At 48.9% G+C, this 16263-nt stretch overlaps 1 protein-coding gene across 1 annotated transcript in view; it reads right to left on the bottom strand.

Moving 5' to 3' along the window:
- Nucleotides 1–813: 813 nt before the first annotated feature.
- Top3a (DNA topoisomerase III alpha) overlaps nt 814–16263 on the bottom strand; it is a 40688-nt gene continuing 25238 nt past the window's right edge. Inside the window, exons 9-19 of the mRNA XM_052197124.1 lie at nt 15734–15808; nt 13766–13848; nt 11780–11987; nt 10600–10785; nt 10361–10490; nt 8669–8782; nt 8402–8567; nt 5953–6096; nt 4293–4415; nt 2819–3486; nt 814–1430 (exon numbers count right to left, since the gene is read on the bottom strand). Coding sequence (XP_052053084.1) covers nt 1252–1430; nt 2819–3486; nt 4293–4415; nt 5953–6096; nt 8402–8567; nt 8669–8782; nt 10361–10490; nt 10600–10785; nt 11780–11987; nt 13766–13848; nt 15734–15808 — 2076 coding nt within the window. The 3' untranslated portion in view covers nt 814–1251. The remainder of the gene's footprint in view (nt 1431–2818; nt 3487–4292; nt 4416–5952; nt 6097–8401; nt 8568–8668; nt 8783–10360; nt 10491–10599; nt 10786–11779; nt 11988–13765; nt 13849–15733; nt 15809–16263) is intronic.

Genomic DNA, 16263 nt, shown 5'->3' with positions numbered 1-16263 from the left:
TGGCAGCACACATCTTTATTCCCAGTCCTTGGGAGGCATTGGCAGGCAATCTCTGAGCTTGAGGCCAGCCTGGTCTATAAAGCAAATGCCAGGACTACACAGAGAAATCCTGTTTCAAAAAAAAAAAAAAAAAAAAAAAGGAGTAATGACGTAATGACTCAATTTCAAGAAGTCCTTTCTGAGTTTGATGCCAGCCTGGTCCTGTCTTGAAAAAAACAAAACAAAACCAAAAACCAAACCAAACCAAACAAAATCCTGTGAACATTATGCTAAGGGAAAGAAGCTAGGCACAGCAGGTACTTGAGGTTTCTACTCAAGTGTTCAAACAGGTAAGGCCAGCTGTGAGCAGTAGACCAGGGTCAGACCCTAAAGCACGCTGCAAACAGTGCCCACGGAGCAATGGAGGAATACCCACCGGTGAAACCCTTCAGCCAGCCTGAGGTGAAACCCTTCTGCCAGCCTGAGGTGAAACCCTTCTGCCAGCCTGAGGGCTCCTGGCTAAGCAAAGCTATTGCTCTGACCTGAAAACAACCCCAGTTGTTTCAAAACTTGTAACTCAAGGAACAATTCACATTTTACTTCTCAAGTGTAGGACAAAGCTAGCATGACTCATATAGAAGTTTGTGAGGGCAAAGTACACAGCTTCCTCTGCAAAGGTCAGTGCCCCAGAATCTGCCAGCTTCAAGGGACAAGCCACAGCAGGGAAGAACCTGGCAAGAGGGTGCAGAGGTTGGCTGGAGAGTCCCAAGAAGAGGTCCCTTGGCCTTCACTGACTCCTGCTGGCATCCCCAGACCAAACGCCACCAGAAAACATGGATGGATTTTATTTATTAAGGCAAATGAGCTATGGGCGTCCTGGGTGGAACAGGAGCGGAAGCTTCTGTGGATACATAGGCTAGCCACTTCTCAGACAGCTGCGCAGAGAAGGCCCACCGGGATGCCTGTGCTAGCGGGAAGCAGTACCCGCTTCTCGCTTGGCAGACAGTGGAAGGTCGCCCGAGGTCAGTTCTGCTTCCATGCAGATGGTCCATCCTCTCACTTTCCACTGCAGCCAGTCACTGAGCCACAGACAGAGCAGCAGCAGCCAGCAGAGCCTGCCGGAGTTTCCAGACATGTCTGGTCTTTGTACTCCATCAAAGGAAGACCAATTCTGAAACCCAGTACCTCCCTAGGTTTCCAGGACAGGGGACAGCCACCTAGTCCCAGTTAGTTCATTCCTGGTCTAGGCAACTTCCTCCACCTCTCCTGCTATCATCTGTTCTGAGGACAAAAGGGACGGGTGTGTCCAGGCTGGTGGCAAAGGCTACATTTCCGAGGCTTTTTTACTGTAGACCCTGCATCTAAGGAGCCAGCTCTTTGTCTTTTGCTTGCAGCCTCTGGTCTCTGGGCTTTTCCTCTGCCTCCTGGCCATGCAGGGGCTGCAAAACTCCCTGTGGGAGGAGACAGGAAAGATGTGTTCACAATGGATACGACCAAGAACCAGGTCCAATGCCTGGTGTGGTGGTACATGCCTAGTACCTGAGGGGCAGAAGGGTCAGCCTGGGCTACATGAGACTATGTCTCAAAACAAAACCAAAATCGAAAGGTACAACGCTGGGTAGAGGTGTCAACTTTTACAGGGCAGGTGAACCACGGGCCAGACTCCCCCTGCTTTGTGAAGGTCAGCTCTTTGTCAAGGACATGGTGCACCCACTGCCTGATACCTGCTTTTTCTTTTTAAACTATTTTATTTTTACTCATGTGTATGTATATAAGCTTACATGAGTACAAGTGTCTGCAGAAGAGGACACTGGACTCCCTGAAGCTCTAGTTACAGGTGATTGGCTGTGATCCACCCTATGTGGGTGCTGGAACTGAACTCAGCTCCTCTGGAAGAGCAGCAAGTGTTCTTATTGACTGAGCCATCTCTCCAGCCCTGCTTTCTTATTTTAAAGAAACTCAAGTTCTTAGAGACACTGTTGTGATGAGGCAACAGTGGTAATTTTCTATATACTCTTCTATAAATACAAAAAGCCAAACACACAGTAGCAGATCGGGAGTCTGCGGTCACCAGGCAGCTCTCCAACTTTACCTTGCCTGCAAAGAACCCTGAGCACTTGAACTTTCTAGTTTACACACAGGCCTCAGTGCTGGCTGCCCCATCACTGAAGTTAATTCATCATCTGCCTCAGAGGTCATGTCACTTCTGGTGACCCTAGAAAGTCTCAACTGTGTACAAGGCCAGGGGCTCTGCAATTATTTTAAACATGGTGGCCTAAAGCCCTGTGCTTCCCTCCGAGCCTCTCAGGACCTCTCACATCTGGAGGTGATATGCAGGCAAGGGTCACATGAAGTCAGCACCGGGAACACATGCCTGTTCATGCCTGCTACTCTGGTCCTCAGGAGGCTGAGGCAGAAGGGCTGCAAGTTTGAGGCTAGTCTGGGCTATATACAAAACCTGACTCAAAATGTGCACTCCAGACACAAATAAAATAAATTAGTAAACAAATAAAAACTAGAAAATCATAGTCTGAAACTAACCTGGCTCCTTTATGCAACGGGAGTCCTACGGAATAGTGGCAGGTAGCATCTTACTGCTGAGAACTGAGGCAGACAGGCTCAGCCAACCCAGATGGGAAAGATTTGTCACAATGCTGGGCGCAGCAACTACTCTTTAATGTGAGATCCCATGGGTCATACCGTACTAAACAATGGGGAGACAGAGGAATTCAATGCCTTGCTGACCCCACTACACAATCTGCCTTCCTTCCCTGTCTGGTCTCTGCACTGCTAGCCACTGTGAAAACCTATGTAGAGATCCCCTGCCCTGCTGCCTCACCTGGGGCCACGTTCTCATCCACCCACTGAAAGAAGCCACACTGCTGCTCCCGCGGCTTGGCACAGGTGTGGAACTGGCGTCCTTTGTTGGGTCCATCCTTCTGTACAGTCCGTGTGACAGCAGGCTGCCCACAGAGGCAGGATGTACCTCCATCGTTGTCATTGCCAAGGCTGCCGAACCCCGGGGGGTTTCCCACAGAGCTGCCTGGGGGTCTCGATGCAGAGGTGGGGGGCCCTCCCCCAGTGGGATGGCTGCTGTCAGCCCACAGGAAGAAGGTACAATCACCACCATTGCACTTATAGAACTGCCGGCCCTGGTTGGGGCCCTGCTTGCGCACAGTGAGCAGCACAGCCTCCCGGCCACAGTTGCAGGTCACAGAGTTGTTTTCGGCGGCAGCAGTGGGTGGTAGCAAGGTTGGGGCCACCGCCTTGGAAGGTCCAGTATGTTGGTTAACCAGAGGTTGAGACAGGCTATGCTGACTGCTGTCCATCCTGTTGAGGACCTGGCTGGCCTGCAGGTGGCCAGAGGGCTGGCTAGCTCTTGGGAGAGCCCGTGGAAGTCGCAGGCTGAAGATTTCCTTCAAAGTCTCATCACATCCACCTATGCAGCCGACAAACTCCAGGGGCATAGCTGGGGGAAGGCTACCACGCTTAAACTTCAGTTTCAACCTAGTGAGGCCAAGATGAGACAAGATGTCATTCTCTGCCCTGGCGCACAGTGGTGGCCGCCACGGCCTCCCTGCTTATCCCAGGAAGCCCGTTCAAGAGTACAGAGCAGGGGCATAGAGATCAACTGTCAGACTCTAAGAAACCACCCACATATAGGCACCTCTGCAAAGATCTACTTCTCTACATCTCTGTCACCTCAGGACTCTGGGGCTCTTTCAAGGGAAGGAAGTCAAGATGGGTAAGAATGCATCTAGTCTACCTCGATGCCTCCACATGTGCTCAATGGAGAGTTTTCCAGAAACAATGAAACATGTTCAGTGGAGCACAGGGCAGAGATGGTTGTGTTTCCAAATGAAAAGCACCATTACTCTCTTCAGTGGTGATGCTGTGTATCTATTTTGCAAAGTAAGTGTTTTGTCCTATCAATCATTTTGAGACTGTCAGTAAAAAATGCGTGTGCCAAGCTGGGCACGGTGGAGCGTCTTTTCCCAGCGCTCAGGAGGCAGCCAAGCCTCTGACTTCCGCAGAGGCTGAGAGCAGCATTCCCCAGAGCAGTGGTCCTCAGCCTGCCTAAAACTGCGCCCTTTAATGCAGTTCCTCAGTTGTGGTGACCCCCAACCATAAAATAATTTCCATTGCTACTTTATATCTGTAACTTTGCTATTGTAATGTAAATATTTTTGGAAGTAGAAATTTGCCAAAGGGGTCATGGCCCAAAGGTTGAGAACTTCTGCCCTAGGCACTCTCGCCTGGGTTTCAGAGAGGACAGGAAAGAGTTCTGCATGCCCCAGAGTCACCCAGCTCACCTGTACACAGGGGGTGGCTGACAAACGTCACACATACTGCTGTCCCTGCTAGCCTCCAGCACCGAGTCAGGAAACCACACAGCTGACCGGCATTCGGGGAACCCTGTGCAGCTAAGGTAGAACCTGAGGAGCAAAGTGGACAGGTCAATCCAGGGACTTGGAAGGCACATGGAGAGAAGGGAGAGCCTTCTTTCATTTTCTTGGCTTTCGAAGTCTGACTGTGAAGCCCTGGCTGGCCTGGAACTTGCTATACAGACCAAGTTAGCCTGATCATAGAGCTATCTCTGCCTCTGCCTCCCGAGTGCTGGGACTAAAGGTGCGTGCCGCCAGACCCCACCCTAAGAAAATACTCCTTGGCTTACGCTTGGAACACGCTTAATGGGACATCCTGACACAGAATAATTAAAACCCTTCTTACGTGTTTCTCATGTCCCTAAAATTGCATCTATAGATGCCGTGTGCTGCTGGCACATGCATTTGATCCTAGCACTCGGGAAGCAGAGGCAGGCAGATCTCTGTGAGTTCGAGGCCAGCCTGGTCTGCAGAGCAAGTTCTAGGACAGCAAAGGTTACACAGGAGAAACCCTGTCTCAAAGGGAAAAATGTAACTATTGCTGACTCTACTAAGACCATCACTACCACCAGGGAGTAGGTGTGGTGTTTCTCCAACATAATTCTAGCACACAGAGTGAATGAGACCCTGTTTCAAAAACAAACAAAGCACCGGTGACTAAGGTGAAGCCATGTCAAGTGCCCTGTGCATAGGCAGTGTTGTGTTCCATCTTGTCTCTTTAAGAATCGCCACTCTCAGCCCAGTGAGGTAATGTGTGCTTACACTCCAGGTGCTGGGAAGCTAAGGCGGGAAGATCTAGAGCTCAAGGTTAGCTTAGGCTACATAAGTGAGACCCTGGACCAAAGACAAAAGAAGCAAAAGAGAAACCCACGCTGGGTCGGGAGTAGGTAGAAGAAAGTTGCCAAGTCTATGAGGCCCTGTTTCTACTTCTACACTTCAAACAACAGAAGTGAAAACAGACAAACAGCAAAAAATCCCTGGGGCTGGAGAGGGGCTCCATGGTTAGGAACACGGCCGGCTCATGTGGAAGACCCAAGTTTGGTTCCCCGCACTCAAGCTGACCAGCTGTAACTCCAGTTAGAGGAGATCCAAACTCTCTTCTGGATCCTGCAGGCACCTGCATGCTTGTGGTCCGTGTACAGACAAGTGGGCTCACACACATAAAACTGTTTTAAAAGTCTCACCTATAATTCAGTGAAGTAGACATGACCCTTAGGGAGAGAAAAAAATTATCTTACTTTATGTGTCTGGTGCCCGTGGAGGTCAGAAGGCAGCACCAGACTTCTCGGAACTAGAGTTATGGATGTTGTGCGATGCTTGAGGTGCTGGGAACCAAACTTGGGTCCTTTGTGAGAGCTTACCTGCTGAGGTCACTCCAGCCTGCCTCCTTTTTGTAGAATACACATTCCTGGAGCACTCAGCACCCGGTGCTACCTTGCTGCCCTCCTAGTTCTATCATCTTGCCCAGTATCTGCTGAGAGCAGGCCTGCTTCCAAAAATATGGGCATGGTCTGACATGGCCTTCCAGAGCTAGGCGTCATCCCAGTCCATGCTTGGGGAGCAGGTAAGAGGGGAGCCAGGTACTAACCCCCCGGTCTTCTTGGTCTTGAGGACCATATCCTTGTTACACTGTGGGCATTTCCGAACAGGCTCTGGCATGGCTGGGTAGATCTCTTCTTGCTGGGCCACCTCTGTCCTTTCTCCTAAGTACTGAGATAAGGCCTCATCCAACCTGAAGGAAAAGCAGATACACAAACCAGTTTCATCAAAAAGGGTTCATAGCACTCTTCAGCATCCACAATACACACGAGGCTGGAACCAGGTGGCTAGGGAGCCACAGGCTGACACAGGAAGCAGAGGGCAGAAAGGACACGGAGTTCTCTATCCCACTGCCCCTGGCTCCAGGCTCCCAGGCTCCCAGAATAGTACACATTTAGCAAAGTCTGTCTACACAATTCTGCTGCAGGGTAGTAGTCTCAAGGATTAAAAACCCAAACTGGGGTTGACCCAGAGGTTCAGTGGGTAAATGTGTGAACCTGACACCCAAGATGGATCCTTGGAAAACCCACAGTGGAAGAAGAAGAGAACTAGCTTCTAAAAATTGTTCCCTGGCCTGCGTACACCTGCTTTGCATGTCAACACTCACATTCAGAACGTACACACACACACACTCTCTCTCTCTCTCTGCACATACACACACCCAAAACAACAACAAAACCAAAGAAACAAAAACCCCAAGTGACATTTCCTGCCATCCATATGATAACAGCCATACAGAACACTGACCCTCCACTTCTCCACATGGAGAAGTTGCCCAGTGAACACCAGCTGGGTGTCGTCCTGCCACTGCCTGGGCTGAGCAAGACCCCAGACTGAGCTCAGTGACCAAGACTGTTCCCCTTTCACATACTAGCTGTGAATCTCAGGACGTGGCCTTATCTTTTGACCACAAACAGGACTTGCCAGGGTCTGACTCACAGGGTGGCTCATGTACCTCAGGCTGTCCAGACAGGAGATGCAGAAGGTAGGCACAGGCACCGTACGGCCATGCTTCCCAGGGGTCTCCGGGTGCTTGGCTATTTAAAGCTTAGAACACAGTTTGTATGATGTCTTCAATACTCACGTACAACTGGAAAATTGTGAGCTGCAGCTGACCAATGTAATCTTCAGCACTGGCCTAGAGCAGCTAAAGCACCGCCCACTAGCCTTATGGAGGTCTTTCCTGGGAACTAATCCTAGCCCGTGGCTTAGCAGGTGCTTGCCATCAGCCAGGTGACTGGCAAACAAAGGTATCATCACTGCGGAGAGTTCAAGAGAGCCAGAAAATCAAACTAAATGTTTCTATGCTATTGAATTGTAGCATCACGTTTAGAAAACACTTTTTCCTTTTTTGTTTTTTGAGACTGGGTCTCGTTTTGTTAACCCAGGATACCCTTGAACTCACAGCAATTTTCCTGCTTGTGTCACCTAGGATGAGTCACAGGAGTCATCATCTTTTGTTTTCTAACAAAACACATATTCTGTTTGCAAACTGGCCACTTCCAAATGCTCCAGAGAATGAACAGATGCCATGCTAGGACCTGGATTAACTGATTTAAAGGACTGCTGCCTACCAAGGCAGAATAAAAAGGAGAAAACAGCACTTCTTTTTTTTTTTTTTTCTTTTTTCTTGTTTTTGCATTTGGTTTTTTCGAGACAGGGTTTCTTTGTATAGCCCTGGCTGTCCTGGAACTCACTCTGTAGACCAGGCTGGCCTCGAACTCAGAAATCCACCTGCCTCTGCCTCCCAGAATGCTGGGATTACAGGTGTGTGCCACCACCGCCTGGCGAAAACAGCACTTCAAAAGCTGAGCCAGTTTTTCTAGAAAGGAATAAACTGAATCCAGAGGGGAAAATCCAAGGAACAGTGCCTGTGTAGCTAGCCCCCTCCTCCGGGGCTCTCAGTCCTGGGGTGCTGTAGCCCCCTCCCTGGGGGCTCTTAGTCTTGGGGGGTGCTGTAGCCCCCTCCCCGGTGGGCTCTCAGTCCTGGGGGTGCTGTAGCCCCCTCCCCTGGGGCACTCAGTCCTGGGGGGTGCTGTAGCCCCCTCCCCGGGGGCACTCAGTCCTGGGGGGGTGCTGTAGCCCCCTCCCCAGGGGCTCTCAGTCCTGGAGGGGTGCTATAGCCCCCTCCCCGGGGGCACTCAGTTCTGGAGGGGTGCTGTAGCCCCCTCCCTGGGGGCACTCAGTCCTGGGGGAGTGCTGTAGCCCCCTCCCTGGGGGCACTCAGTCCTGGGGGAGTGCTGTAGCCCCCTCCCCGGGGGCTCTCAGTCCTGGGGGGGGTGCTGTAGCCCCCTCCCCGGGGGCTCTCAGTCCTGGGGGTGCTGTAGCCCCCTCCCCGGGGGCTCTCAGTCCTGGGGGTGCTGTAGCCCCCTCCCCGGGGGCTCTCAGTCCTGGGGGTACTGTAGCCCCCTCCCAGGGGGCACTCAGTCCTGGGGGGGAGCTGTAGCATGGCTGGGAGTATAGAACACCAGCACAGGGGAGCAGGGTCTGGCACTCACTTCTTTGCTTTTGCCACTGCTTCAATGAAAACCTGCTTGTATTTTTCCACTTGCTGCCTCAGAACCTGAAACTTATCCTTTTTGCCCTCACAGATTAGCTTGAGATCAGCTTCCAGCTCAGCACGGAGGTCTGGCTTGGACATCTCATAGCCCATGGAATCGTATCCTGTAGGGAAAGAGCAGTGCTGTGAGGTTCTAAATGACACCGTCAGGAACTTGGGACACCTTGGCCTCCCCACTGTCCACTGAAACTCCCTAGTGCTTTACCTTCCACAAGTCCCATGCCCAGATGCCCAGGCAGGAACCGCTTGTCTGAGGTGAGTCCCACATACATCCGGGCTTTGATGGTCTCAATGTGTTCTGCATGAGTTGCATCAGTACCTGGAAACCATTTCCTTATCATTATCATCATCATCATCAATCACCACCACCACTACCACCACCACCACCATCATGACCACCACCACCACCATCATCAATCACCACCACCATCATCAATCACCACCACCATCATCAATCACCACCACCACCACCACCACCATCATGACCACCACCACCACCATCATCAATCACCACCACCATCATCAATCACCACCACCATCATCAATCACCACCACCACCACCACCATCACTAACAGCATCTAGTATAGCCCCAGTTGGCCTTGAACATGCTGTGTAGCCAAGGCTGTCCTTGAATTCTAAATTCTCCTCTACCATCTCATATCCCAATATTCTGAGGTGATACAGAGGCAGCACCAGCATGGCCTGTCGATCATTTACCATGCATGGGAACTGCTTATGCCTGAGCAGTTCATGCAGGTCAGATCTCTTACTCACATCTGACTTATGATTTTCCTCCCGCCTAACATTTGAGGGCTCACAACTGTCAGTTCCAGCCTTACAACTCCTCATCCAAATCTTTCTCCTCCCCCATGTCAGATGATACTGAGTGGCCCATTGGACCACCGTAACATCCACACTTCCCAAATACTGCTCTCTTTGTCCACTTCTATTCAAAAGCTGTGACCCAGGTAGCTTTTCAGTGCAGCTGTACTGCTAGGGAGATAGAAACCAAAAATCACAATGGACTGCTACACCACACCTGGCTTATTTTAATTTTAAGTCTCCGCATGGGTATGTGTATCTGAGTGTAGGCCCCCATGAAGGGGGACATCAGATCTCCTGGAGCTACAGTGACAGGCAGCCATGAGCCATCTAACATGGGAGCAAGGAACAGAACTCAAGTCCTTTGCAAGAGCAGGAAACTCTCATAACTGCTGAGCCACTCTCCAGACCCTGGAATTATACTTTTTACTATTTCTGAGGCAGGGTCTTGTATATAGGTCCTGTGCTACTGTAGCTAGGTTCCCAGGCCTTTTAAATTTTACATTGAGACAGGGACTTCCTCAGCTGCCGGCTTCCTCTGGCCTTAACTCTTTCAACCTTCCTGCCTCAGCTTTTATTTGGTCTTAATCAAAAAGGACCACCAATCCAAAGGCCCTAAGGCGCCCTTCAACTGAGTCTTGAGTCATAATAAACACCTATATCATTACACACATGGGACGGTGTTGGGTTTTTCAGGAGCACTGGAAGGGCTGGGGTCCCCTGGGCTCAGTGTTAAGAGCGCTTGCCTAGTTTGCAAAAGACGCTGGGTTCTAACATTAGCACTGTAAAAACAAATTTAAAAAGCAAATTAGCCAGGAGTTATATGGACTAGATATACTAGTGTACGTATTTTGTGACCTTAGTTAAGGCCTTAACTTGTGCAGGTCTGAGTGGGGGTTTGGGATGGAATTAAAGGGCCTCACGTTCCGTAGGCAAGTGCCCTGCCACTGAAGTGTACTCCAGACCCTTCATTGAAGGTATAGAATAGGAATAGGGATAGGATGCCTGCCGAGAGGAGGCCACGCCTGGCCTACGACATGCCCAAGACACGAGATCCCCACAGAAGATACTGACCGATACCATGTTTCTCCATGAGGGCGATGAGGTCGGCTTCGGTGAGCAGTTGGGGTGGGCTAGTCTCCCCGTCCACCATTTCTACAGTGCTGGGCTGAAAGCGGGAGCCTTGCTCATAGACAGGGAGGAGCTACGGGGGGGGGGGAGCACATGTTGGGTTCAGATCAGTTGGCTCCATCAGGAGCCACAGGCTGGAGCACAACTGCTGCCCCTCTCCATGACGGGCCACCCCTTGTCACCTTGTCACTCCAGTGGTCATAGGGATACACATCTAGGTAGTTACGGGCCAGAATTATGAGGCCGTGGGCCACAAAGCGCTCCTGGGCGATATCGATCTCCACAGTGGTCTCTTGGCCCTGAGCGTCCTGAGAGCAGCAGGCCAGGAAGTGGCGAACAATGAACTCGTACAGCCGCCGCTCGTCGCCCTGCAGAGGAGGAGGAGGAGGAGGGACTCCTTCCAGAACAGTGTTTCAAGGAGCACAGTACCAATGAGTTTCGACTTGATTTACGCCACTGTGAGCCACAAGTCTGCACAGAACAAAACCCATGGCTATTCAGGCCCTGAGAGGACACGAGAGCGTGAGAGTCCTTGGGGAGCCGCTCCGTGTGGTGGTTTTTTTTTTTTTTTTTTTTAAAGAAAGGGCCTCATTATGGCCTATGTCTACTAGCACTCAGAAATCTGCCTGCCTCTGTTTCCTGATTGTCAGGATTAAGGGAGTATGCCACAATGTGAAATTCACAACTCTGACCAGAGAGAGTGAGGCAAAACCATAAGAAATTAGCAAGATACTTTCTAAAAACAGACAGATAGCACTGAACGAAAGCTTTAGGCTCCCCTCATGTGTGCACAAGCAATGATTTGTTGGGGATACTAGTCCATCAGTCAGGTAAACAAGGATTTAGTGAGGCTCACCCTATTAAAAAGTTCATGAGACTTTCATCTGCATATATTTAAAGGATTCCTTTACCTACTTTATCACCCCAGCCCAAATGTTGCATTTATAAATAGTAAGGACACAACACACACGTAAGTACAGAGCCTTCTGTGTAGACCTCCAGCTACGTCCTTGTACTGACCTCTGCACATGCATGCCCACAACAAATAAAATGTAATTAAAACCACTAAGGCTAGGTTTGGTAGCTCACACTTCTAATCCTAGCACTTGGAAGCAGAGACGGGGAATCTCTGAGTTTGAGGCCAGCCTCATCTACACAGTGAAACTGTCTTAACACAAAGGTTAGAAAAATTTAAAACATAAAAACAGATTCACTGAAGGCTTACTTTCCTTCCCTCTTGAAATAAAAGACATTTGGTGTCACTGTTTCCAAAACCCAGAAGCAACAGAGCCCAGTCGGGCCTCACCACCTGTCCTGCACCTGCTCTGGGTTCCAGCAGGATTCACACTCGGAGGAACCAACCTGCAAGTTGCTGGTGTACTTGGTGGGGTGAATGGGAGGGTGAGCTTGATCAGATTTGTTCCCATTTCGTGGATTGGGGCCACCTCGCTCTAGAATGGTCTGAGCAAAAGCCCCCCAGTGTGGATCCAGGGTCTGCTGTTCCACCAATGCAACCAGGTTTAAGTCTTTGGGGAAGATGTTTGTTTCTGTCCGTGGGTAGCTGATGTACCTAATAGAAAGGTACCAAAGGGTGTTGTTAGGCTTTTTCATTGTTTCGTAACCACTGGAAGTTATAGACACCCAACTGACACTGCCAATGTAACTGTTAACCACCTAAGCTGAGACAGGGTAGTTGGAGACAAGGCCCCTCAAGGGGTCAAAAGCATGAGGCTTTCCTGCTGGGACAGTCTGGGAACCTAGACAAGAAAGCAAAAGCACACTATACATTATAAAGGGCCAAGACTCAGCACTTCCTTTGGCTCAGGGCATACTACTGGCTCCTTATAGACATCAGTCTGACAGAAAGATCCTGTGTGGTGGAAGCCTCAATGGACTTGGCTGTCCCAACAGCACATTCTTCTGTAACTTTATTTTTTTCCGAGACAGGGTTTCTCTGTGTAGCCCTGGCTGTCCTGGAACTCACTCTGTAGACCAGGCTGGCCTTGAACTCAGAAATCCGCCTGCCTCTGCCTCCCAGAGGGCTGAGATTATAGGCATGCGCCACCACTGCCTATAATATCTTTTTATTAATAATTATTATTATTATTATTTATAATATCTTTTTATTAAAGCAGATAAAGAACAGTGTTACCCTAGTGTTAGAAAGTGGTTCAGAGCACTGGCTGTTCTTCTAGAGCACCTGAGTTTGATTCCCGGCACCAACAAGGAAACTAACAACTGTATATAATTCCAATTCCAGGGGATCCAATTGCACGGGACCCAACACCTCCTTTTGGGCTCTGTTGGCACCAGGCACACACATGGTACACACATACATGCAGGCAAAACCCATAGAAATAAAATAAAATAAATAAAACTAAAAACAAAACAAAACAAACAAACAAAACAAAACAAAACAAAACTCTGAATAACAGTATTGCCCACTACAGCTCAGTGGTGCTGTGTGATGTGTGAAGGATATTCTCGGTCTAATCCTTAGTGTCAAAAAAGAAAGGAAAGCCAGGCAGTGGTGACACATACCTGTAATCCCAGCACTTGGGAGGCAGAGGCAGGTGGATTTCTGAGTTCTAGGCCAGGCTGGTCTACAGAGTGAGTTCCAGGACAACCACGGCTAGAGAAACCCTGTCTTGAAAAAACCAAATCCAAAAAAATCAAAACAAGCAAACAAACAAAAACAAAAAAAAGGAAAGGAAAAATCCTGAATGTTTCATGTCTTTTCTTTTTCTTTTTGAAAGGCTTATTTATTGCATGTGAGTACACTGTTACTGTCTTCTGACACATCAAAAAAGGGCATTGGATCCCATTAAAGATGGTTGTGAGCCACCATGTGGTTGCTGGGAATTGAACTCAGGACCTCTGGAAGACCAGTCAGCGCTCTTAGCTGCTGAGCTACCTCTCTATCCCCATGTCTTATTTTCATACAAATATATATATATTCAAAATCTACTATGTATTTTATACTTACAACATATCTCAATTTGGACAAGTCACCTGTCATGTTCTCACACAGTGGTAAGGACATGTCACTGCTAGGTATTCACTATCAGGTGAATACATACACTGTCATACAGTAAAGGACATATACACTGTTAGGTATTCATTGACAACAGACATAGGAGGATTCTGACAGGCAAAAAAAACCCCTAAATGTGCTGCCTGCCTGCTGACACTTGGTAGGACCCAGGAGAATTGCTGAAGAGTCAAGAGTAGGATTTAGCACAATGGTAGTGTGCACACCTAATGTGTGCAAGGCCCTGGATTATGCTCCCAGCATGGAGGACAGGGGAAGGAGTGATGTCAGATTGCTCTGTGAGCGCTTATATTTACCCTTGTGTATAGAGCTTTTCCGCAATCCTCATGGTTTCTTTGGCATTTATTCTCAATTTCCGAGACGCCAGTTTCTCTAGCTCCTGTCAACAGAGACAGAAGGATGGAGTGTCTTCTGAGTCAGAGCACAACCCAAGCACCTAATTCATCTTCAGGTAGGTCTGGCCTGACACTTCAGCTATAGCCATCATGTCATGAGGGAGAGACTATCCAAGGGAAGGTTCCTGGGTCTGCCAAGCAGATCTCACCTAGTGGGGTTGTTATCTAAAAAGTACTTTAAATCAAATCAAAACGAATGAACCAAAAACAACCAAAACAAGAAAACACATAAGAGCATAAAGGTGTATGACAGGAAGATGTCTGTGTGATCTAGGTCAGTCTCAGCCACGCGAGTCCCAGAGCAGCCAGGCCTACATAGGAAAATCCTGTCTCATAAGTAAACTGTTTTTAAAGATTTATTTATTTATTATATGTAAGTACACTGTCCTCAGATACCCTAGAAGAGGGGGTCAGATCTCATTACAGATGGTTGTGAGCCGCCATGTGGTTGCTGGGATTTGAACTCAGGACCTTTGGAAGCACAGTTAGTGCTCTTAACCACTGAGCCATCTCTCAAGCCCAAATATTTTTTTCTCTTTGGTTTGAGACACAGCTTCATATAGTCCAGGCTGTCCTTGAATTCATGATTTTCCTGCCTCTACATTCCAAATGCTAACCTAACCTTAACCCTAACCCTACATTCCAAACGCTAATCTAACCCTAACCCCTAACTAACCCTAACCCTCACCAGTGCTGACACTTGTCCAGGAAGTTAGCTGGTCCGTAGCACCATGCCGAGATAGTATATTTTTTTCAAGACAAGCTTTGTATGTTGGCCAGGCTAGCCTCAAATTCTAGCATCAGCTTCTTAATAGCTTGGACCACAGACACATACTACCACCCCTAACTACAATCTGTGTCTTTAACAAGTAGTCTGATAAGAGAATCATGCTAAAATCTGAGAACCACCCTTGGAGAACACGGCTCAACTCTCAAGTTTCCCCATACACTGGAAACATCCTCTAAGGCTTTCTAATATTCAAGCTGTTCTTCTCTGTTGACAATCTGCAAAAGTTGAACATGGTAGTGCATGATTTGAACCCTACACTTCAGAAGCAGAGGAAGGTATACCTCTTAGTTGAGGCTAGACTGAGCTATAGTAATGAGTTCCAGGACAGCCAGGACTACTTAGAAACCCTGTCTCAAAAAAAACCAAATACATGCCCCCCCTAAAAAAATTTTAAAAAGGACTAAGAAGACCTCAGAATCCTGTGATTCTGCAATGATGGCATTCTAGGACACCCAGGCCCCCTGTGTCTGCAGAACCTTATCTAATCCCTCTGTTAAGAGGCTGAGCTAACTCAGGATACCCAGGCCCCCTGTGTCTGCAGAACCTTATCTAATCCCTCTGTTAAGAGGCTGAGCTAACTCAGGCCTCCCTGGTGCTTTCCTACGTGGCTGTTTGTTTGTTTGTTTGTTTTGTTTTTTTGTTTTTTGTTTTTTTTTTTTAAGATTTATTTATTATATGTAAGTACACTGTAGCTGTCTTCAGACACACCAGAAGAGGGCATCAGATCTCTTTAAGGATGGTTGTGAGCCACCATGTGGGTGCTGGGATTTGAACTCATAACCTTTGGAAGAGCAGTCGGTGCTCTTACCCACTGAGCCATCTCTCCAGCCCCGGTTTTTGTTTTTGTTTTTTTTAAATTTTCAAGACTGAGTGTCCCTGTATAGCCTTGGAATATTCAAGCTGTTCCAGGCAGGCCTTGACCTCATAGAGATCAGCCTGCCTCTGCCTCCCAAGTGCATCACCACCACCCAAGCATCGCCTCGAGATGGGTGACGTTCCTTCCTTCCTTGCACTGGGCCGGAGCCCAACAAGAGGAGTAAGTGCTCCTCGGTGCCCGGAGCAGCCCATCTGGAACATACCACAGTGTCCAAAGCTTGAGGCCTCCACTTGCTCTTTGGCTTAGATCTGACCTCTACCACGGTGGCCATGGGATCCTACAAAGCCAGGAACAGATCCCACATTAGCCAGTATGCCACCTCAGGCCCCTGAGAGGCCCAGGGAAACACCTTACGCAATGGCACACATTCTGTGTGTGCATTACGGTGTGGGTGCCACCACTTCCTTCTTACTCAAGTCAACAATGAGAGACACTGTCACAAGTCTTTAAGTCCATGGTCTAGAATAGATGGAGTCCCACAGTCTCAGCGTTCATCTGAGCAAAGTCTCCTACACACACACACACACACACACACACACACACACACTCACACACACACACGCACGCACGCACGCAGGCACGCACGCACACTCCCTGTTACACTTTTTTTACTTTTAAAATTGAGGACATTAGAACTGGGGCAGTGAGTGTCAGAGCACTTGCTCAGCGTGCCCCACCTACGGCTCCGCCCCTCACTCCACCACCTTCATGCCTGAGATATAAACAGAAAAA

The sequence above is a fragment of the Apodemus sylvaticus genome, chromosome 10 (genome assembly GCF_947179515.1).
Source record: "Apodemus sylvaticus chromosome 10, mApoSyl1.1, whole genome shotgun sequence".
In the NCBI taxonomy this organism is placed as follows: domain Eukaryota; kingdom Metazoa; phylum Chordata; class Mammalia; order Rodentia; family Muridae; genus Apodemus; species Apodemus sylvaticus.
Note: the sequence above shows the minus strand (reverse complement) of the source record. Positions and strands in the feature narration are given on the sequence as shown.